The sequence below is a fragment of the Myxocyprinus asiaticus genome, chromosome 11 (assembly GCF_019703515.2).
Source record: "Myxocyprinus asiaticus isolate MX2 ecotype Aquarium Trade chromosome 11, UBuf_Myxa_2, whole genome shotgun sequence".
Lineage (NCBI taxonomy): Eukaryota > Metazoa > Chordata > Actinopteri > Cypriniformes > Catostomidae > Myxocyprinus > Myxocyprinus asiaticus.
In genome coordinates this window covers 1,389,828-1,413,313 of record NC_059354.1, presented here as the reverse complement: position 1 = coordinate 1,413,313, position 23,486 = coordinate 1,389,828, and the positions used below count along the sequence as shown (strand labels likewise).

The 23,486-nt window shown below is 44.4% G+C and overlaps 1 protein-coding gene across 3 annotated transcripts in view; it reads right to left on the bottom strand.

The window, feature by feature from the left end:
- Positions 1 to 23,486, bottom strand: part of osbpl6 (oxysterol binding protein-like 6) — a 367,626-nt gene that overhangs the window by 228,825 nt on the left and 115,315 nt on the right. For all 3 annotated transcript variants that reach the window (XM_051710487.1, XM_051710486.1, XM_051710488.1), the window contains one exon: positions 16,399 to 16,651. In XM_051710487.1, the coding sequence (XP_051566447.1) occupies positions 16,399 to 16,545 (147 nt within the window). In that variant the 5' untranslated portion in view covers positions 16,546 to 16,651. The remainder of the gene's footprint in view (positions 1 to 16,398; positions 16,652 to 23,486) is intronic.

Sequence of the window (23,486 nt, the reverse complement as noted above, 5' to 3'; positions counted from 1 at the left end):
AGTTGCCTCCATCATCCGTAAATGGAAGAAGTTTGGAACCACTAGGACTCTTCCTAGAGCTGGCCTCCTGGCCAAACTGAGCGATCGGGGGAGAAGGGCCTTAGTCAGGGAGGTGACCAAGAATCCGATGGTCACTCTGACAGAGCCCCAGCATTACTCTGTGGAGAGAGGAGAACCTTCCAGAAGAACAACCATCTCTGCAGCACTCCACCAATCAGGCCTATATGGTAGAGTGGCCAGACGGAAGCCACTCCTCAGTAAAAAGCACATGACAGCCCACCTGGAGTTTGCAAAGGCTGTGAATACTTATGTACATGTGAATTATTATTTTTTTTATTTTTTTTAAATAAATTTGCAAAGATTTCAAACAAACTTCTTTCACATTGTCATTATGGGGTATTGTTTGTAGAATTGAGGAAAATAATGAATTTAATCCATTTTGGAATAAGGCTGTAACATAACAAAATGTGGAAAAAGTGAAGCACTGTGAATACTTTCCGGATGCACTGTAACAGCAAACATTATTTTCACTTACCCATTTGCTACAAGACCAAAAGAAAAAATCTGTTTGAATGACTTTCCAGAAGAAGAAAAAAATAGAGAGTGGTGGATTAAGACAGTAAAGTGGGAGAAGATGCCAAATTTACTGTCACTCTCTCAGCAGCTGCAATAGAAACCCCCTTGCAGCTGTGGTAATTCATTTTTAAAAACTAATTCCAGGGTAATATAAAAAAAGCATAACATTATAAATGTACACAATATATAAAACAATTTATAATATAAAAAAACCGAGATTTACGCTGATAAATAAGGTGGAAAGGCACCATCACAGTCTGTGAAAAAGGTCTATTGAGCTGCATGTTTGGTAATGGGAGATGATCACAAGGATGTGGCTATTGTGGGTCATGGTCATAGTGCCACCAACTGGCAGCAGAAAGTGTGGCACTTAAAGCAGACTTTGAAATAGTCCTCTTACATTTACCCAAATCGCATCAAAATTGCTTAGAATAATGTCAAGATACTGCTGATAGAAAACATCATGGTTACTGGTGTAACCTCCGTTCCCTGATGGAGGGAACGAGACGTTGGTGTCGATGTAGTGACACTAGGGGTCACTCTTGGGAGCCCGAGACATCTCTGGTCTTTGATAAAAGGCCAATGAAAATTGACGAGTGGTATCAGCATGCCACTCCCACGAACATACGGGTATAAAAGGAGCTGGTATGCAACCACTCATTCAGGTTTTACGCTGAGGAGCCAATGTAAGGTCCGGCCATTTCATCGGGTAGTTCAGCGTTGTGGCAGGAGGGACCAACGTCTCGTTCCCTCCATCAGGGAACGGAGGTTACACCAGTAACCATGACGTTCCCTATCTGTCACTCACTCGACGTTGGTGTCGATGTAGTGACACTAGGGGTCCCTATACAAAACGCCACAAGGCTGAACTGTGTTACGTGAACTGGCAGTGTGCGGTGGGCAGACTTGCTGTGTGCCTCATAGCCAGCACACCAGGTCGACACGTAACCTCCCCCAACACAGTTATGAGTGTCGAACGGCCCTTTTTGGGGACAAGTCGATTACCCAGAGATAGAGACAGGCTTAACCCAGTTGTGGCCTCTTTCCCCTTCTCTTTTTCCACTCCCTAAAAAAGAAGGGGGATTATCCGACTGGGCCACCAGGTCTAGTCGGGGGGTGTCCCTCCCAAGGGGAGGACACCGTGGAGACCACACCTCGCCCCAAGAGGGGGGGATATTTAAGTGGAAGAATACATCACATGGTCTTTCCAACCATGTGGAGAGCCTTCAAGGTAGATCCTGCCCAATGGGGGAGGAGTTACTACAACATGGAGACTGGGGCAGAGGGGCTCTGCCCAAGGAAGACACAGTTTGCCAGCAGGGAAATGAATTAGCGGAAGATATAGATCGCATAGATCACATGGGCCTTACAGGGAACTGCCACATGCGGAGCACCTACCCCAGAACCGGGCTCTTAGTTAGCGCGTGTACTGGGCCGGCAGCGAGTCTCTCCAAAAACTCGACTGCCACAGGGCTCGGAGGAAGTCAACCAGGGAACAACTTTTGTGAACACTACTGGGAATTAACAGCGCATGTCTTCAGCTCAAAAGGAGGTGGAAAGCGCTATGTGCAAGCAATACACCCGGCCGGCTATCCCGGGCTTATCCGCTTGTGTTGCGTGTCACTACCTGGGACGAAACCGGTTCCACCCAGAGGTTGTAGAACCTTGCAAAGGTGTTGGGTGTTGCCCAGCCCGCTGCTCTGCAAATGTCTGTTAGAGAGGCACCTCTGGCCAGGGCCCAAGAAGCCGCTAAACCGTGGGTAGAATGGGCTCGTAGCCCTACCGGGGGCGGCATGTTTTGGGCGAGATATGCCATAGTTATGGCGTCAATGAGCCAGTGGGTGATCCTCTGCTTGGAGACAGCGCTTCCTTTCCGCTGTGCACCAAAGCAGACAAAGAGCTGCTCAGAGACTCTAAAGCTCTACGTGCGATCCAAATAGATGCGTAAAGCGCGCACCAGACACAGCAACGACAGGGCTGGGTCTGCCTCCTCCTGGGGCAGCGCTTGCAGGTTCACCACCTGGTTCCTAAAAGGAGTGGTGGGAACCTTGGGCACATAGCCCGGTCGGGGTCTCAGGATCACATGAGAATAGCCCAGACCGAACTCCAGGCACGTTTCGCTAACAGAGAACGCTTGCAGGTCACCTACCCTCTTGATGGAAGTGAGCGCAGTCAGGAGGGCAGTCTTCAAGGAGAGTGCCTTAAGCTCAGCTGACTGCAAGCTCAAAGGGGGCTCTCTGTAGACCCTGAAAAACTACAGAGGTCCGATGAGGGAACGAGGCGTGGCCTGGAGGGATTCAGCCTCCTGGCGCCTCTTAGGAACCTGATGATCAGATCATGCTTCCCTAAGGATTTACCGTCGACTGCATCGTGGTGTGCTGCTATGGCAGCAACATACACCTTCAAGGTGGAAGGGGACAGCCTCCCTTCTAACCTCTCTTGCAGGAAGGAAAGCACTGATCTGACTGTGCATCTCTGGGGGTCTTCCCAACGGGAAGAACACCACTTAGCGAACAGACGCCACTTAAAGGCATACAGGCGCCTCGTAGGGGGAGCCCTAGCCTGAGTGAACGTGTCTACTATCGCAGGTGGGAGACAGCTTAGGTCTTCCACGTCCCGTCCAGGGGCCAGACATGGAGATTCCAGAGGTCTGGGCGCGGGTGCCGGATGGTGCCCCTTCCCTGAGAAAGAAGGTCCTTCCTCAGGGGAATTTGCCCGGGGGGAGCTGTCGTGAGGAGCGTGAGGTCCGTGCACCATGTCTGGGTGGGCCAGTAGGGTGCTTACCAGGACGACCTTCTCCTTGTCCTCCCTGACCTTGCACAGTGTCTGTGCGAGCAGGCTCGCTGGGGGAAAACGCATATTTGCGATTGCCAGGGGACCAGCTGTGTGCCAGCGCATCTATGCCGAGGAAGGCCTCGGTCAGGGTGTACCAGAGCGGGCATTGGGGAGGATTCTTGGGAGGTGAACAGGTGCACCTGTGCCTGTCGAATCGATTCCAAATCAGCTAGACCACCTGAAGGTGGAGTCTCCACTCTCCCTTGAGGGTAACCTGTTGTGACGGCGCATCCGCCGAAGTGTTGAGGTTGCCCGGGATGTGAGTGGCTTGCAGTGACTTGAGGTGCTACTGACTCCGTTGGAGGAGATGGTGGGCGAGTTGTGACACACAGTGGGAGCGCAGACAGCCTTGGCGGTTGACATATGCTACCGCTGCCATGCTGTCTGTCCGAACTAGCATGTGCTTGCCCTGGATCAACGGCCGGAACCTCCGCAGGGTGAGCAGAATTGCCAGTAACTCGAGGCAGTTGATGTGCCAACACAGCCGCGGACCCGTCCAGAGGCCGGCGGCTGCGTGCCCGTTGCCAACAGCACCCCAGCCCGTTTTGGAGGCGTCTGTCGTGACCATGACGCACCTGGAGACCAGTTCTAGGGGAACACCTGCTCGTAGAAATGAGAGGTCGGTCCAAGGGCTGAAAAGACAGTGACAGACCAACGTAATGGCCCGCGGTGTGTCCCGTGGCGCCATGCCTGTCTCGGGACTCGAGTCTGGAGCCAGTGCTGAAGCGGCCTCATATGCATCAACCCGAGCGGGGTGGCCACCGCCGAGGATGCCATATGCCCCAGAAGCCTCTGAAAAAATTTCAGTGGAACCGCTGTTTTCTGTTTGAACGCCTTCAAACAGGCCAGCACCGACTGGGCGTGCTCGTTCGTAAGGTGCGCCGTCAAGGAGACTGAGTCCAACTCCAAACCGAGAAAAGAGATGCTCTGAACCGGGAGGAGCTTGCTCTTTTCCCAGTTGACCCGAAGCCCTAGTCGGCTGAGGTGTGAGAGCACCAGGTCCCTGTGTGCGCATAACACATCTCGAGAGTGAGCTAAGATTAGCCAGTCGTCGAGATAGTTGAGAATGCGAATGCCCACCTCCCTTAACGGGGCAAGGGCAGCCTCTGCGATCTTCGTAAAGACACGAGGAGACAGGGACAGGCCGAAAGGGAGGACTTTGTACTGATACGCCTGACCCTCGAACGCGAACCGCAGGAAGGGTCTGTGTCAAGGAAGGATCAAGACGTGAAAGTACGCATCCTTCGGGTCTACCGCCGCGAACCAATCTTGATGCCGGATGCTCGCTAGAATGCGTCTTTGTGTCAGCATCTTGAACGGGAGTCTGTGTAAAGCCCGGTGCAGTACTCGCAGGTCCAAGATTGGCCGCAACCCACCGCCTTGTTTTGGTACAATGAAGTAGGGGCTGTAAAACCCTTTCTTCATCTCGGCTGGAGGGACAGGTTCTATCACGTCCTTCCGTAGGAGGGTAGTGATCTCTGCGCAAGTTAGCAGCATTTTCGTCTTTCACCAAGGTGAAGTGGACACCGCTGGACCTGGGCGGATGCCCGGCGAAGTGAATCGCGCAGCCGAGTCGGACGGTCCGGACCAGCCCTCGTGACGGACTGGAAGGCGCAAGCCATGCGTCCAAGTTCCGCACAAGGGGGACCAAAAGGACAACTTCATCGGATGTACCGGCAGGTGGGGCCACGCGGCGGGGCGGAGCTCGAGGTGCCACACCATGTCATGGCCATGCTGAGTCTGAGGACATTGAAGCACTTGCCTGGCTCCTTGTGACCACCCCCGGAACAGCCTTGGATGGGGGAGGAAGAGGCCTGTCCTCGTGACCCGTGGAGACTGTCACATCGGGGGCAGATTTGTGCCACAGCTGGGCGCTCAGGGCGGGAGACCGCCGCTGGAGCGCCAACCTGCCAAATGGAGTGGTGGACGGTGGTCGTGATGCCACCCGTACACACCAGATACGTGACCCAGGGAAAAAGGAAACCACTCTTGCTGAGCTCTTGAGTACTGCAGCCACTTGGGCATGCAGCGCAATTAAATGCAAAAAGGTAACAAAAAGATGAAGATCTGCTTACCAGCTCCAGAGCAGCGGGTTTCGTTGTCCCTGAGTCGCCCGTCTCAAGGGCGCTTTGAAGCCTTTCACGGGTTCTGGGCGGCCACGAGACGGGTGGCGTCTACTTCCTGTGGTGGGCTCCACGCCGGGGCCAGGCCGAAGGGGCGGGCTGCGGTGGAGCCGGTGCAGTCACCGCAAGGGGATGAGTAGATGGGGTGTGGGATCTTGAGCCGCACCGGGGCAGGATAAGCCGGCTAGCATCCATCTACTGCTCTACCATCGAGAACTGCTGGGCAAAGTCCTCGACGGTGTCGCCGAATAGGCCCGCCTGGGAAATGGGGGCAGCATGTCTTGTCGGCCTCACCCATCTCGACCAGGTTGAGCCAAAGGTGGCGCTCCTGGACCACTAGTGTGGCCATCGTCCGCCCGAGAGACCACACCGTGACCTCCGTCGCTCGGAGAGCAAGGTCAGTTGCCGAGCGCAGTTCCTGCATCAATCCCGGGGTGGAACTACCGCGAGCCCGGGAACGAATCACCGAGCCGTGAGGGTTCAGGGAAGAGCGGTGAAATCCACTCTAACCGACGCTCGCGGCTGACCGGGAAAGCATGTCGTCATGCTCGAGAGCTCATCACTTTCGCGGGCTCCGAATAAGAGGTCGAGCCGGCGGACTCACCCGGAAGCCCGATCGGGGCAGACGAGCGTGCTGGGGAATGGGAGGTCCGCGGGGGGATACCCGGCGGAGGCGGTCCCATTGGGGTCCCCAAATCGCCCCCAGTGCTAGCCGCGCTGGCCTCAAACCCATGGGTAAAAGGACCGAGGCGGGAGCCTCTGGGGTGGCTCACTTTCTTATGAAGGCAGGCCGCGACTGCAACGTTGCCATGGACATATTCTTGCAATGAGAACATCACCATGCACGAATGCTGTCTCCGCGTGAGCAGTGCCCAGACACAAAGACAGTGATCGTGACTGTTAGAAGGCGAGAGATAACAAGCACAACCAGGAATAACACTCAATCGGAAAAGCATCTTTAAAAAGACGCGTCTTTAAAAAGACGTTCCGTGTGTGTGTTCTTTTAGAGAAATATATACTCTTTTAGAGGGGAAAAATGCTCTTTCAGAAAATATACTCTCTAGTTTTTCTGCCGAAGCGCCCAGGGGCGTTCTCTGCAGTGCACCAGTGCAGAGGAGGGAGAAGCCGCTGAAATGCGCCGTCAGATCCAGCAGAGGTGAATGAACCGTAGTATTCAGCTCAGTGAGAATGACCGTTCGGCTCCGAAGAGAAAATCTGAATGAGTGGTTGCATACCAGCTCCTTTTATACCCGTATGTTCGGGGGAGTGGCATGCAAATACCACTCGCCAATTTTCATTGGCCTTTTATCAAAGACCAGAGGTGTCTCGGGCTCTCAAGAGTGACCCCTAGTGTCACTACATCGACACCAACATCGAGTGAGTGACAGATAGGGAACTGTGAAGTGACCCTTGATATCTTTAATAGTGTTGTCATGGCAAAGGATTAAATTATATGGTGTTGTAGTCAAACTGGAATGGTGACATACACTATATTGCCAAAAGTATTCGCTCACCCATCCAAATAATTGAATTCAGGTGTTCCAATCACTTCCATGGCCACAGGTGTATAAAATGAAGCACCTTGGCATGCAGACTGCTTCTACAAACATTTGTGAAAGAATGGGCCGCTCTCAGGAGCTCAGTGAATTCCAGCGTGGTACTGTGATAGGATGCCACCTGTGCAACAAGTCCATTTGTGAAATTTCCTCGCTACTAAATATTCCACAGTCAACTGTCAGTGGTATTATAACAAAGTGGAAGTGATTGGGAATGACAGCAACTCAGCCATGAAGTGGTAGGCCACGTAAAATGACAGAGCGGGGTCAGCGGATGCTGAGGCGCATAGTGCGCAGAGGTCGCCAACTTTCTGCAGAGTCAATCGCTACAGACCTCCAAAGTTCATGTGGCCTTCAGATTAGCTCAAAAACAGTGCGTAGAGAGCTTCATGGAATGGGTTTCCATGGCCGAGCAGCTGCATCCAAGCCATACATCACCAAGTGCAATGCAAAGCGTCGGATGCAGTGGTGTAAAGCACGCCGCCACTGGACTCTAGAGCAGTGGAGACGTGTTCCCTGGAGTGACGAATCACGCTTCTCCATCTGGCAATCTGATGGACGAGTCTGGGTTTGGCGGTTGCCAGGAGAATGGTACTTGTCTGACTGCATTGTGCCAACTGTGAAGTTTGGTGGAGGGGGGATTATGGTGTGGGGTTGTTTTTCAGGAGCTGGGCTTGGCCCCTTAGTTCCAGTGAAAGGAACTCTGAATGCTTCAGCATATCAAGAGGTTTTGGACAATTCCATGCTCCCAACTTTGTGGGAACAGTTTGGGGATGGCCCCTTCCTGTTCCAACATGACTGCGCACCAGTGCACAAAGCAAGGTCCATAAAGACATGGATGAGCGAGTTTGGTGTGGAAGAACTTGACTGGCCTGCACAGAGTCCTGACCTCAACCTGACAGAGCACCTTTGGGATGAATTAGAGCGAAGACTGCGAGCCAGGCCTTCTCATCCAACATCAGTGTCTGACCTCACAAATGCGCTTCTGGAAGAATGGTCAAAAATTCCCATAAACACACTCCTAAACCTTGTGGAAAGCCTTCCCAGAAGAGTTGAAGCTGTTATAGCTGCAAAGGTTTGGCCGACGTCAAATTAAACCCTGTGGATTAAGAATGGGATGTCACTTAAGTTCATATGCGTCTAAAGGCAGATGAGCGAATACTTCTGGCAATATAGTGTATATCTATTACGCATTGATTAGGGTCAAAGTTTACATGAATGTTGAGTTGTTGTGGTGTCCATCATGCATTTTCTTCTGAAAGCCATGGTGTTTGGGCCCGTCTTCGCTGTTCACAGCTATATTTATTTTTATAAAAATGGCCCTTTTGGGGCAATTAACATGCTCAAAAACTCATGAAATTTTGCACACACGTCAGAGTCGTTGGCCATTAGGGCTTGGCAAAAGTTCAGATATGGGCGTGTAGAGGGGGCTCTGTAGCACCACCTAGAAAATTGGCATGCTTGGGGGGCTCTTTAGCACATCCCTTTTGAGCTACAGTCACCAAACTTTGTACATATATAGATCTCATCAAGCCGGACAACTTTCACTCTGACAGTCATAAGCTCCACCCAACAGGAAGTCAGTCATTTTGGATTGTTTGAAAAATGCTTGCTCTGGAATTTGAAATATTGTTACAGGTACCAAATGTGGGCGACATCATGCCAAGACATTGACAATTCTAAATTGCGAACAGATTTTTGATATATCGAACAGTGGTGCCATGGCGATGCGATAAATGAATGTAAAAAAATGGGACTCAAGAAGTGTATCATATCTTCTGCGTGCATCGTGTGATTTACATAATAATTGAGCCATATGTTTGGCCTTGTGGGCTGATCACATTGATATGGCTATTGTGGGTCAAGGTCATAGCGCCACCAACTGGCGGAAGTGTGGCACTTTTAATATACTTTGAACTATCCCTCTTATGTTTACCTGAATTACTTAGTTTTTTTTTTTTTTTTTTTTATAATGTCAATACAGTGCAGATCTAAAATTCTGAAGAGAGTCTTTATATCTTAAAGAGTGTTGCCATAACATCAAATAACATTATTCCTTTTTATGTATATTCACGTTTTTGAGGTACTTGGCATGCTTGAATTTTAATGATATTTTGCACACACATCAGAGTTGTCTGCCATTAGGCCTGGGAAAAAGTTAACACATGGGCGTGGCTGGGGAGCTCTGTGGCACCTTTTAACAAAAGTGGTGGGGTCAGTTTCTTCTATGGTCACCAAACTTGCTACATATATTTTTCTCATCAAGCCAGACTTTCAACTTTCAAAATTACAGTCATTAGCTCTGCCCAACAGGAAGTCAGTCATTTTGGATTGAATGTGTATTTTTTAAAATTGCAGGCCCTGAACTTTTTAATACTCCTGGGGGATTCATGTGACTGTTACCAAATTTAGGCAACCTTATGCCAAGACATTGAAGATGCTAAATTGTGAACAGATTTTTGATATATCGAATGATGTTACCATGGCAGGGCAATAAATTAATGGAAAAAGTGGGAAATAGGAAGTGTCCCATATTTTCTGTGTGCATTGTGTGATTTAAATCATATTGGTGCTGTCTGTTGTTCATGGGGGCTGATCACATTGATGTGGCTATTGTGGGTCACGATCTTAGCACCACCAACTGGCAACAGGAAGTGTGACACTCTGTGTGACTTTGAAATAGTCCTCTTATATTTACCCTCTCAAATGCATGTGCCCACCAAGCTTTGTTTTCCTAGAGCCACCAGGTGGCGATGGCACTAAAGTGCTTGGGCCCGTCATCACTGTTTGCAGCTATATTTATGATTATTATTATTATCTTTACATTTATAATTGTCTTTAGTTCTTAATTTATAGGCTATTAGTAATTGTTCACCTGTAGTCATTGATGGATGCTTGCGTGATGGCAAATGGGGCGTTGGAGATGGTAAATGTTTGGATTTGGGGAGGTGGTTATATATACGATTTTTGACCACTTCTGGTCAATTTAATCAATTTAAATTACCAATGATTTAAATTGTAACTGTAGTGGAATACAGTTACTTATATTTTGTATTTTAAATACGTAATCCCGTTACATGTATTCCGTTACTCCCCAACCCTGCATGTACAGTAGTGAGATGTTTTATCATGTTTGAATTTAATTGTATTATGCTTTTCCTCTTTCTTGCATTTTGTCCTGCCTGCAATTCCCTTTTTTTTTCTTCTTTTTTTTTTTTTTTTGTCTTTGAAGAATGTGAATGTCTTCCCTTATGGGGAAAGGGTGATTTGGAAAACTGTGTGGACATTAATTCAGTATCAATTAAATGTATTTGTACAATGCTTTTAATAACACATACTGATTTAAAGTTGCTTTACTGTGAACACTGGACTTTTGTGTAAAAATTTTTTAATGTACAGTTGTGCACAAAAGTTTGCATACCCTTGGAGAATTGGAAATATATGTACCATTTTTAAAGAAAACATGATTGAGCAGGCAAAACATATTTCTTTTATTTCTTAATAGATTAATATTCAACTGTAGGTTATAATAGAATGGCACAATCATAAAACAAAACATGGCAACAAAGAAAAAAATGAAATGACCCTTGTTCAAAAGTCTGCATACCCTTAGTTCTTAATACTGTGTATTGGCCCCTTTAGCATCAATGACAGCATGCAGTCTTTTCTAATAGTTGTCTGAGGCCCCAAATTCTTGCAGGTGGTATAGCTGCCCATTCGTCTTGGCAAAATGCCTCCAGGCCATGCAAAGTCTTTGGTCATCTTGCATGAACCACACCTTTGAGATCTCCCCACAGTGGCTCGATGATATTAAGGTCAGGAGACTGTGATGGCCACTCCACAACCTTGACCTTTTTCTGCTGTAACCACTGGAGGGTCAACTTGGACTTCTGCTTAGGGTCATTGTCATGCTGGAAAGTCCAAGAGCGTCCCATGCACAGCTTTCGTGCAGAAGAATGCAAATTGTCTGCCAGTATTTTCTGATAACATGCTGCATTCATCTTGCCATCAATTTTCACAAGATTCCCCGTGCCTTTAGAGCTCACACACCCCCAAAACATCAGTGAGCCACCACCATGCTTCACAGTGGGGATGGTATTCTTTTCACTATAGGCCTTGTTGACCCCTCTCCAAATATAGCGCTTATGGTTGTGACCATAAAGCTTTATTTTGGTCTCGTCACTCCAAATTACAGTGTGCCAGAAGCTATGAGGCATGTCAAGGTGTTGTCGGGCATATTGTAACTGGGCTTTTTTGTGGCATTGGTGCAGTAAAAGCTTCTTTCTGGCAACTTGAACATGCAGCTCATTTTTGTTCAAGTATCGTTGTATTGTGCTCCTTGAAACAACCACACCGTCTTTTTCCAGAGCAGCCTGTATTTCTCCTGAGGTTACCTGTGGGTTTTTCTTTGTATCCCGAACAATTCTTCTGGCAGTTGTAGCTGAAATCTTTCTTGGTCTACCTGACCTTGGCTTTGTATCAAGAGATCCCTGAATTTTCCACTTCTTATTAAGTGATTGAACAGTACTGACTGGCATTTTCAACTGACTGGACTTTTTATATCCTTTTCCATCTTTATAAAGTTCCATTACCTTGTTATGCAGGTCTTTTGACAGTTCTTTTCTGCTCCCCATGGCTCAGTATCTAGCCTGCTCAGTGCATCCATGTGAGAGCTAACAAACTCATTGACTATTTATACACAGACACTAATTGCAATTTAAAAAGCAGCAGGTGTTAAAAATTAACCTTTAATTGCCATTTAAACCTGTGTGTGTCACCTTGTGTGTCTGTAACAAGGCCAAACATTCAAGGGTATGTAAACTTTTGATCAGGGCCATTTGGGTGATTTCTGTGATCATTATGATTTCAAAAGGACCCAAACAACTATGTGATAATAAATGGCTTCATATGATCACTATCCTTAAATAAAAGACAGTTTTTTTTGCATGATAAGTCATATTTTCAAAATCAATGCCAAAATTTCACAATTTCTGCCAGGGTATGCAAACTTTTGAGCACAACTGTATGTCCAAATAAATATGTTTATTTGTATTGCATGTAGTTCTTTTTGTATGGTACAGTTTATTGTGTGGCTGCTAAGACATCGTTATTTCCAACACAAGAACAATAAATTCAATTTATCAACAGGATCAGTTGTTCAGTCAACACTAAAACATTTCATGTAGGTTATAGCATTTAGATATGCAAATTATGTATGTAAACTAACAATTATAAAGCAAGATTTAGCTTACTACACACTCATCTCCCGCAAAATAATTGTATTTTATCCGAAAAACAGCAGCGTGACAGTAACATCCGCTGAGTCCTGTAATACATGAGCATCCTGGTGTCTGGACCTCTCCTGTATCTACAGTAAGTATATAATCTCGGTACAACAAACTCTTCAGGTTCTAACTAGACTCAATATATGCTTTAAAATAAACATAATTATCTACATTTCTCAAAACATGTCCAACTTTATAGCTGTGAAGGTGCTAATTGGCTACATAGATTTTCAGGTTAGTCTTCTCAGGTTATTCCATCAATGGATAAAAACTCAACAAAATAACTAAAATGCTTCTATTTGTGATATTTGGCCATCATCCTGAAACCCATAATCATGAAGAGAACAATATCGCCTTGCTATAATTCTGTGATCATTTGTTCTCAAGATTCTGTCATTTTTAATGCTGCGTTAGTAAATAACTAGTACTGCCCACATTGCCCGCAAAGCGTCATGGGACTCCACCCTCCACTGTGAGAGTTTCAGAAGGCTGAAAGGTGATAATGGTAAGTCAAAACTAATTTTAAGTGATTCTTATCGAAAATCTGTTTGGAATTGAAATGGATACAGCATGGATTGTGCTCCTTTCTAAGTACCCTGCTAAGGCATGATCAGCACCAGTTTGAACACAGCCAGACACGCTAGGGGGAGGGAGTATTCTCATCCTAGAAAGCATTTGATTGGACAAAGAATTTTGTCAGCATTTGGAAGTACACTAGCATACTGATGACCTTAAAGGGAATAAATATAGACTAAAAGCAGCAAAACATTAATTTTGATTTCACAGGGATTTCATGTAGGATGTATAGTAAGATCACTGAATGAAACACTGACAATAAACACCCTTAATATTGTAACGTAATTAAATAAAACGTAATAATCAGCAATATGTGCTTACATATAGCTTTATTGAATGTGCTTGAGCATTCTACAATGCCTGGGTATTAACATTATGTGCAGTGACATCATTACGTGATGACGTAAAATAACTGGTGAATTGTTTTTGAACCGGTTTGTTGAAACAAACTGTCCAAAAGAACCGGTTCACGGAAAAGAATTGGACTTCCCATCACTACTTGTTACTTTTTTGGGCCAATAACAGTCATTTTATATTACTGGATGAGGATTTTAAAAATACTTTTAAGAGACTGCTGATGCTTATCTCCATTCACATGTATAAGTCCTTGCAATTATCAGTTTTTATTAAAAAATAACTATCTAGCGTACAACCCCAATTCCAAAAAAGTTGGGACAGTATGAAAAATGCTAATAAAAACAAAAAGTACTGATTTGTAAATTATATTCACCCTTTGCTAAATTGACAGCACTACAACTTTATTATTATTTTATTTATCACACATTATACGTTTGCACATATACAGTGAAATTCTTTTTTTCCACAGTCAGAGTGCAGGGTCAGCCATGATATGGCACCCCTGGAGCAGATAGGGTCAAGGGCCTTGCTCAAGGGCCCAACCATGGCATCTTGGCAGTGCTGGGGCTTGAACCCCCAGTCTTCTGATCAATAACCCAGAGCCATAACCGCTGAGCCACCACTGCCCACCACAGATTATATATTTGTTTTACCTTGTGAATTTCATTGTTGTTTTGAAATGTACAGTAATTTCAAATCAGATGACTGCAACACACTCCAAAAAAGTTGAGACAGTCGAGTGTTTACCACTGAGGGCTAGGGTTATCACCATTTCTTATAATAACACTTATTAAGCATTTAGGCACTGAAGACACACATATGTTGTTTAAAAAGTGGAATTTTCCTCCATTCATGCATTATGTAGGTCTTCAGCTGCACAATTGTACAGGGTCTGCATTGCCGTATTGTGCGCTTCATAATGTGCCACACATTCTCAATTGGAGATGGTCAGGACTGCAGGCAGGCCAATCTAGCACCCGCACTCTCTGCTTATTCGGCCAGTATGCGGTTTGAAGTTGTCCTGCTGAAAATTCCGGGATGTTCCTGGAAAAGACGGTGCTAGATGGCAGTATATGCTGCTCCAAAATTTGTACATATCTGTCTGCATTAATGGTTCCCTCACAGATGTGCGAGTTACCCATGCCATGGGCACTGACACACCCCTGGCCCATACAGAACCTGGCTTTTGGACCTGACGCTGATAACAGCTTGGATGGTCCTTTTCCTTTTTGGCCCAGAGAACACGACAGCTGTGTTTTTCAAAAACTATTTGAAATGTGGACTCATCGGACCAAAAAGCACGGTTCCACTGTTCTACTTTCCATCTAAGATGAGGCCAAGCCCAGATATGTCGGCAGCAGTGCTGATGTAGGGCTTCTGCTTTGCATAGTAAAGTATTAACTTGCATCTGTGGATGCAGCGGTGAATGGTGTTGACAAACAAAGGCTTACTAAGCCCATGTTCATGATATCCATTATAGATGAATGATGTTTTTTAAGACAGTGACGTCTGAGGGATCAGAGATCATGCGCATTAAGAAGTGGTTTTTGTCTTGCCCTTTATGAACCGAGATTTGACCAGATTCCTTGAATCTTTTAACTATATTGTGTACTGTAGAGGGTGAAATGCCCAAAATCCTTCCAGTTTGTCTTTTCAAAGTGCTGGATTATTTACTGAAGCATCTGTTGGCAAATTGACAAATCTCCAACGATCCTTGCTCTTGAAGGACTAGGCTGTTTTTGGAGGCTCCTTATATACTATGACACAATTGCCTCACCTGTTTAACATTTCCTGTTTCACATTGCCTTGTTATTGTAACTCGTTAAATTGTTATTAGTCTTAAATTGCCCCTGTCTCAACTTTTTTGGAGTGTGTTGCAATCATCTGATTTGAAATAACTGTACATTAAAAAACAAAACTCACAAGGTAAAACATCATATAATGTGTTGTTGTAGTTCTTTCAATTTAGCAAAGGGTGAATATAATTTACAAATCACTACTTTTTGTTTTTATTAGCATTTTTCTTACTGTTCCAGCTTTTTTTTGGAATTGGGGTTGTAAAATGTCTCCAATCAGATATAAAACGTTCTGATTGTTAAATTCAGATGAATAGAGGATTCAGTTTCTGAGTGGCCAAGCGCCCCCTGGAGGAAGAAAAATGTGTGTCTCATGTAATAGGCTAAAGTCTTTGGCTGACAACATGTGCAATTTGCTGCCTGTTCATGCCCAGGGGTTGCTCCTGCAGCAGTATCACTTTTTATTAATTCTTTTTTGTTTTTATGTTTTGAAAGTATATAGGCATAATTCATTTGTGTATGTATTTATGTAACACAGAAAGTATTCACAAAATAACAGAACAACCTGTTGACAAAAAAGTTCATAATTCATATCTTTTTTTTTTTTTCTTTTTTTTTTGTGTGTGTGTGTGTGTGAAAAGTGTAACTTTTCTTTCAGTTTTCATTGTATTTTTAAAATGACTCATGAGTATGAGTTAAATCACTCCACTAAAGAATGACCAAGCTAAATGTGTCATTTATTGTAATAATAGGTTTTTGCGGTGTTTGATATGACTTTAATCAATAGATGTTGTAAAATTATATTTTTTTCTATAATAAACACAATAAAAAAAATTATAAATGGAAAATTAAAAATATATATATTATTGGAATGGTTTTTAAAATGGTTTTAGTTATTTTTTAATAACTTTATAAGTGTGTTTATTATAGAAAATTACAATATTCTAAGTGAATATTAACTGGATATATTGAATGATGTAAACACAGTTTGTTTTTTTGTTTTTTGTTTTTTTACTATCTATTCTAAACAGTGAAACATCTGATACGTGCACATTTAATAGTGCCATTGGGGGCTGAGCCCCCCAAATCCTAGAATCGCCCCAGGAAACAGCCCTAGTTGTGATTCATCTTAGAGCTGGTTGGTTTATGACTTTTAAATCCCTATGGAGAAAATAAAAATACTTCCAGAACAGCTGAAATGACGGTGGTCACTGCTGCACACTACTGTGCAACCACTAAAAACTAATAATAATCCTTTTCTCTGTCTCAAAATCAGTTATATTTTTGGTCTTGCCTGTCGACTGTCTCTCTGAGAGGAAGAGGATGATGATGCGTTCTTGTGAGTAGGGGTGGAGCTCTTGTGTGAGAGGGCAGAGCTCTTGTGGCCAGGCGTGGCACTCTTCTCATCCAGGCTGGTGGCTCGACTTTGATGGCGAGACATGATAGAGTCTGCTCTCTCTCTCGATTCCCTCTCTTTTTACTTAGCAACTTTTCTTATTCCTGCACAGCGCCGCATGACAAGCGAATCCCGCAGCCAAACAGTTCACCTGAAACACAAGGGAGAATGGAAGATATGACTCAAGTTGGAACAAACTATCTATCAAATAAAACATATTTAATAGGGCTTGGCTATATAAATTAGGCCTAGCCTACTTTTATTTCCACTCAACTTTTGTTTTTCAAATACACTTTACCCTGATTTGTCAAGCCCATGATTTGCTCCCTCTTGTATTAAATGATACATTGACAGTAACAGATACATTTAACGTTGACATCCATATTATAATGACATTACCTGTTGATTATCCATCAATACATTTTTACAAATGTAATCCTTGTGATCCCATATGGATTAGTTATTGATTTCCTTTTAAGAACTGATTAACTTCTAAGGGATTGGTTACTTCTCTCTCAGCTCATTAGCACACTTTGTCTTTTACTGACAAATGAAGCAGCTGGTCTGCTCTCAATGTCAGAATGTTCATACAACCAGACCAATAAACTGTACGGATTTTGAATGATACTAGAGGTTGAAAATTGGATTGTTATTGATCAGAGACGTCATCCAGTCAACATTGAGAATGACTCATTGTTTTCCGCCCTTTTCTGTGTCACTAAGCAACAGTCTGTCAGCTGTTTGACAGTCCTTAATTCAACATAACGAATATGCTACTTGCTGATTGCATTAATGATTATTTTACTACTTTTTAAGACGTCCTCCTGAAAAAAAAGTCCTAGTATCTATACACAGTTTTTGTCTTTTTAACAGATTCATTAAAAAGTAATTTGTTTATGAATCAGACTACACTGCTGTAGTCTACAAATGTAAGCAATATTTGTCTGTGTGAGGGACTCAACATGGAGGCGAAGGTAGAATCTAAATGCAGGAAGTTTATTTACAATCAGCATACAAATCCAAAACACAAGGCAGAGACATAGTCGTGAAGCAGGCAAAGTAGTTGTTAACAGGTAATCAGTCAAACCAGGCAAACAGAGCAAAACAGTAATCCAAAATCAGTAATCCAGTAAAGCAGGCACAATGGTCATAACAAGTAGGCAATGAAACAGACAATGTGAATAACGCTTGGTAAGGCAGTAAAACTGGTAATAATTCGCAAGGTCACAATGGTAAGGTATGGCTATTTATATGATACAAACAGGAAGTCACCTTAGAAGAAATGGTTCAGTGTCAGTATTCAGGAGAGGGCTCCCTCTGGTAGTCGGCTGAAGGGATACTTGCCTTATACGTTACAGAACCCCCCCCCCCACGAATAACTCCCGATGTTCTTCTCGGTCGTCCCCTTGGTCGTGGTGCAGGACGATTTAGGTGCACTTGGTGGAAGTCTTGGATCAGGGATGGATCCAGTATGTCCTTGGCAGCTACCCATGATCTCTCCTCTGGTCCATAGCCTTCCCAGTTCACCAGGTACGGCATTTGGCCCCCTCGACGACATGAGTCTATGATCTCTGACCACTTAAGCAGGTGATCCATTGATCCAATGGAGGAGTCGGCTCAGGATCTGTGGTTCTGGGGCCAGATGTTGGGTGGACAGGTTTCAACAATGACACGTGAAAGGAAGGAGAGATGCGGTAGTTAGAAGGTAGCTCCAGTCGGTCAGTTACAGGATTGATTTGTCTGACAATTCTGAATGGACCAACATACCTGGGGCTGAGCTTCTTGCAGGGTAGCCACAACTTGAGGTCCCGTGTAGATAGCCAGACTCTCTGGTCAGGTTGATAGTCAGGGTGGGGATGCCTCTGTCGATCAGCTTGTATCTGTTGGGCCCGGATGGCCTGCTGCAATCTGATGTGCACACTGTCCCACACTTGCTCGCTCCACCTGATCCAGTCATCCACCGCTGGCACCGTAGAGGGTTCACCCGACCAAGGGAACATAGGAGGTTGGTAGCCCAGCACACATTGGAAGGGAGTGAGTCCAGTAGATGAGTGTGTGAGGGAGTTCTGGGTGTATTCAGCCCACGGGAGGAAGTCGCTCCACACTCTGTTCTTCTCGACTGCGGTAAGACCTGAGATACCTGCCGATTTCCTGGTTTAGCTTCTCCACCTGTCCGTTAGCCTGAGGATGATAACCAGATGTGAGACTGATGTTGATGTCTAGCTGTTTACAGAAAGCCTGCCATACTCTAGAAGTGAACTGTGGTCCCCGGTCTGACACTATGGCTTCTGGTAGACCATAGATCCTGAAAACTTGGTGGAAAAGAGCGTTAGTCGTATCCATGGCAGTGGTAGACCATTCAGTGGGATTAGTCTGTGTGACTTAGATGGTGGTATACCCATTGGAGTTTGGCAGATTGGTGATGAATTTGATGGACAGGTGGGACCAGGGTCTCTGAGGGATAGGCAGTGACTGTAGCAGGCCAGCTGGCAATTCTCTAGGGGTTTTAGACTGTGCACACACTTGACATGCCTTAACATAAGCAGTGACGTCATTAATGATTGAGGGCCACCAAAATGAGTTACGTACCAAGCTTATGGTCCTCTGGATGCCAGGGTGTCCAGTGCTGAGGGAGGTATGAATCCATTGGATTGTTCTTTGGCGTAGAGTGCGTGGTATGTACTGTTTTGTAGGAGGGCATTCAGGTGGTGCAGGGTCTGTTTGTTGGGCTCTTTGGATTTCTTCCATGATGTCCCAGCTTATGGGTGCGATGACAACAGAAGGTGGTAATATGGATTCGTTTTGAGGGGGATCGTGACGATGGGAAAGAGCATCAGCTTTGCAGTTCTTGCTGCCAGGGCATTAGGTGACTGTGAATTGGAACTTTGTGAAGAAGAGTGACCATTGGGCTTGTCATGGATTGAGACGTTTTGCTCCCTTGATGTATTCTGGGTTTTTATGGTCGGTGATTACTTGGAATGGATGGACAGAACCTTCAAGCCAGTGGCGCCACTCTTCTAACGCAGTCTTCATGGAGAGTAGCTCTTTATTTCCAACATCATAGTTCCTTTCAGCCGAGTTCAGTTTACAGGAAAAGAAAGCACAAGGATAAAGTTTTCCAGGATTACCATAGCATTGAGAGAGAACTGCCCCTATGCCGCAGTCTGAGACTTCCACAATGAATGGTTGGTTAGGATCTGGGTGCTTGAGAATGGGGGCGGTTTTGAAACTTGTCTTGAGGGTGTCAAAGGCTTTTTGAGCAGAGTCACTCCATGGTAGCTTGGATGGTTTTCCTTTGAGCAATGACGTTAAAGGGGCAGAGATGAGACTGTAGTTGCGGATAAATCTCCTGTAGGAGTTCACAAAACCCAGGAAATGTTGTAGCTCCTTAACAGTGTTGGGTCTTGGCCACTCTGTGACTGCCTTGATCTTGGAGTCATCCATCTCAACACTTCTATGACTGATGATATACCCCAAGAATGTTGTATGGGAAGCATGGAACTCACTTTTCTGCTTTCACATAGAGTTGGTGCTTCAGAAGGCGGGAGAGGACCATTTTAATGTCTTTGATATGTTGTGCTTTATCTTGGAAGTATATGAGGATGTGGTTAATGTAGGCGATGACACATCTGTTGAAGAGGTCTCTGAAGATCTCGTTGATGAATGACTGAAACACAGCTGGTGTGTTGGCCAGGCCATAAGGCATCACCTGGTATTCATAGTGCCCCCTAGTGGTGATAAATGTGGAAATGTGGAAAGATGAATGAACTCTGAAGCTAAAGCCTCCTTGACGTAAGTCTCTATGGCCATGGTTTCAGGTCTTGACAATGGATATGCTTTGCTCCTAAGGGGTGCCATGTTGGGAAGTAACTCAACAGCACAATCCCATGGATGGGGGTAGTTGGGTTCCCTTGATTTTGCTGAATACCTCTGCGAATTCAGAATACTCCCTGGGGACCTGGATTTGAGCTTGGTTCTCAGGACTTTCAATGCTAGTAGTTAAACATGGCATGGTGACGGTGACATGAAGACAGTTTGACTGACAATAATCTGACCATTGTTTTAACTCACCCTGGTTCCAGGAGATGATGGGATCATGGATAGCCAGCCATGGGTGACCCAGGATGAGAAGATACTTGGGTGAGTCGATGATATAGAAAGATATGATCTCTGTGTGGAACAATTTCTTGCCTTTGTGAGGGCATGTGGAATTTTGATGATTCCCTTCACCACAGTAATAACACAGTCGCTCCCTATAACGATGATCACGATCTTCATCAGATACTCTGGTATAGGTGATCTGCATCAGTTCATGAGCTTCGGGGCATGCCTGGACTTGACTATGGACTGATGGCCATGACTTGGAGCTAATCTTTGAGCGTGGTGAATTGCGCAGTAAATTATCAATCCTTACTGCCAATGAAATTAATTCAGTGAGAGTTGAATCCTCACCCTTACATGCGAGTTCAGCCTGCAGATTGTAATTCAGTCCCTCTCTGAACACAGTCTTGAATGCAATTTCATTCCATCCACTTTGGGCTGCTAATGTCCTGAAGTGTATGGCAAAGTTAGCTGCAGAATGTGAACCCTGGTGTACATGAAGCAGCTGAACAGAGACATCTTTACTTTCTTCTGGGTATTCAAACACTTTATGGATCTGGTAAGCGAAATAATCAAATGACGTTTGAAGATGATTATCACACTCCCAAACAGCTGAGGCCCAGTCTAGCACTTTACCGGTAAGTAACGTCATCATAAATGCACATTTCTTGGACTCCTGACTGAAAGACTCTTGTTGATTGTAGAAACAGACTTTACATTGACGTAAAAATCCCTTACATTTCTCTGGCGAGCCATCAAATTTATCAGGAAGAGCGAAACTTACCGGTGTAGCTTCTGGAGATGGAAGAGAGCGGATATAGTGGGTGAGGCTCTCATGTGCAGCTCTTAGGTGGTCCAACTGTTCTTGGAAACTTTTGAGCAGTTCACTCTGGTGAGCAAATGCAACCTGGAGCTGAGAAACTTCCACTGGATTCATTGGTGGAGAAATATTCTGTGAGGGACTCGACATGGAGGCGAAGGTAGAATCTAAATGCAGGAAGTTTATTTTCAATCAGCATACAAATCCAAAACACAAGGCAGAGATGTAGTTGTGAAGCAGGCAAAGTAGTTGTTAACAGGTAATCAGTCCAACCAGGCAAACAGAGCAAAACAGTAATCCAAAATTGGTAATCCAGTAAAGCAGGCACAATGGTCATAACAAGTAGGCAATGAAACATTTTACATTTACATTTATGCATTTGGCAGACACTTTTATCCAAAGCGACTTACAGTGCACTTATTACAGGGATAATCCCCCTGAAGCAACCTGGAGTTAAGTGCCTTGCTCAAGGACACAATGGTGATGTCTGTGGGGATTGAACCAGCAACCTTCTGATTACCAGTTATGTGCTTTAGTCCACTATGCTGCCACCACCACCACACCATGCCAAACAGACAATGAGAATAACGCTTGGTAAGGCAGTAAAACTGGCAATACTTCTATTCATATACTATTTATATGATACAAACAGGAAGTCACCATAGAAGAAATGGTTCAGTGTCAGTATTCGGGAGAGGGCTCCCTCTGGCGGTCGGCTGAAAAGATACCAGCCTCATTCGTTACAGTCTACAAGCATAACGCAGTGCAATATGGTTAATGCAGTCTAAAAATTGGATGCAATTATGGCTGGGCGATATATCTAATATTCACAAAATTATAAAATTAACCAATATCATGAATATTGAAATGATATAATGCCCTTTTTATTTGGCTACTACATTTTTTTACATAGCACGTCATTACTCGCTGGACCGATACCCAATCTAGGTTAAAAACATCAGTATCAGAGCGGATACCGATCCAGGTATCGGATCGTTGCATCCCTAATTTGTAACGACTACAAATCTAAAAACAATACATTAACACAGTATCAAATTACAGCGTTTGACCAGATTTGAAATAAGGAACATGGTAAACTGTCAAATACACAGACACTGGAGTGAACTTTCAGTTTCCTGTCAAATTAAAAGCTCCAAATGAAGGTGAAGTAAATACAACAGAAATATACATAAAACAATATAACAATAACATAAAAACAAATCTAATCCTCATAATAGTAATAAATATAGCTGCAAGCAGCAATTTACTAGGTTCAAGCACTTTAGGGCCTTTAAGTGCATGTGTTTATAGATATTAAGTATTAATAAGACAGTCTGTTAGCACCTAAATAATGATAAAGTGCCATAATTTCAGAAATATCAGGTTAGGTATCAGAGAGATATGGGCTTTTCAACATTCCTGACTGTTATTGTGCCACCTATTGTCCGATCTCCACCAAATTTTGCACGCTTCTTCAGAATCACTTGTTGCATGTGTGTACTAAATTTTATGAAAATTTGTAGATTATCATTTATCAATTATAGGCTTGTGGGTAAACTAGGCTACACACATTTTTTATTACGCTGTTTCAGCCATACCAAATAAAAAGTTTTTTGATACATTTGTTGATAATTATTGATCTAGACTGTCCAGAGATTCGTTCTGTTTAGATTTTGTTGATGTCAAGTAAAACTCTTAGGACTTGTTAGAAAAAGTAGTTTTTTAAATAATGAACAATTTCATTGACACCAATGGTTCTTGAGGCAAAGTTGTTCAGAATGAGGGGATCTATAATATGATATGAATAACCTGTGTCTATGTGAAACACCACAGAATATACAGCAATTTAGCACCTCCGGCACCCATTATTTTTTAAAATTTTGCACAGACCTCTTGGGCCAAGAGAAAAATAGACCCATCACATTTCGTTCCAATTGGCTTTTGATAACCTTGCTTAATAGCTGCTGAAAGTTGATTGGTCGATGGTGGCCGTGTTTTTCAAGATATGCTGACCTTTATGGCACCTTGGACAAAGACACAGCATGCAGAATTTCAAGTTGTTCAG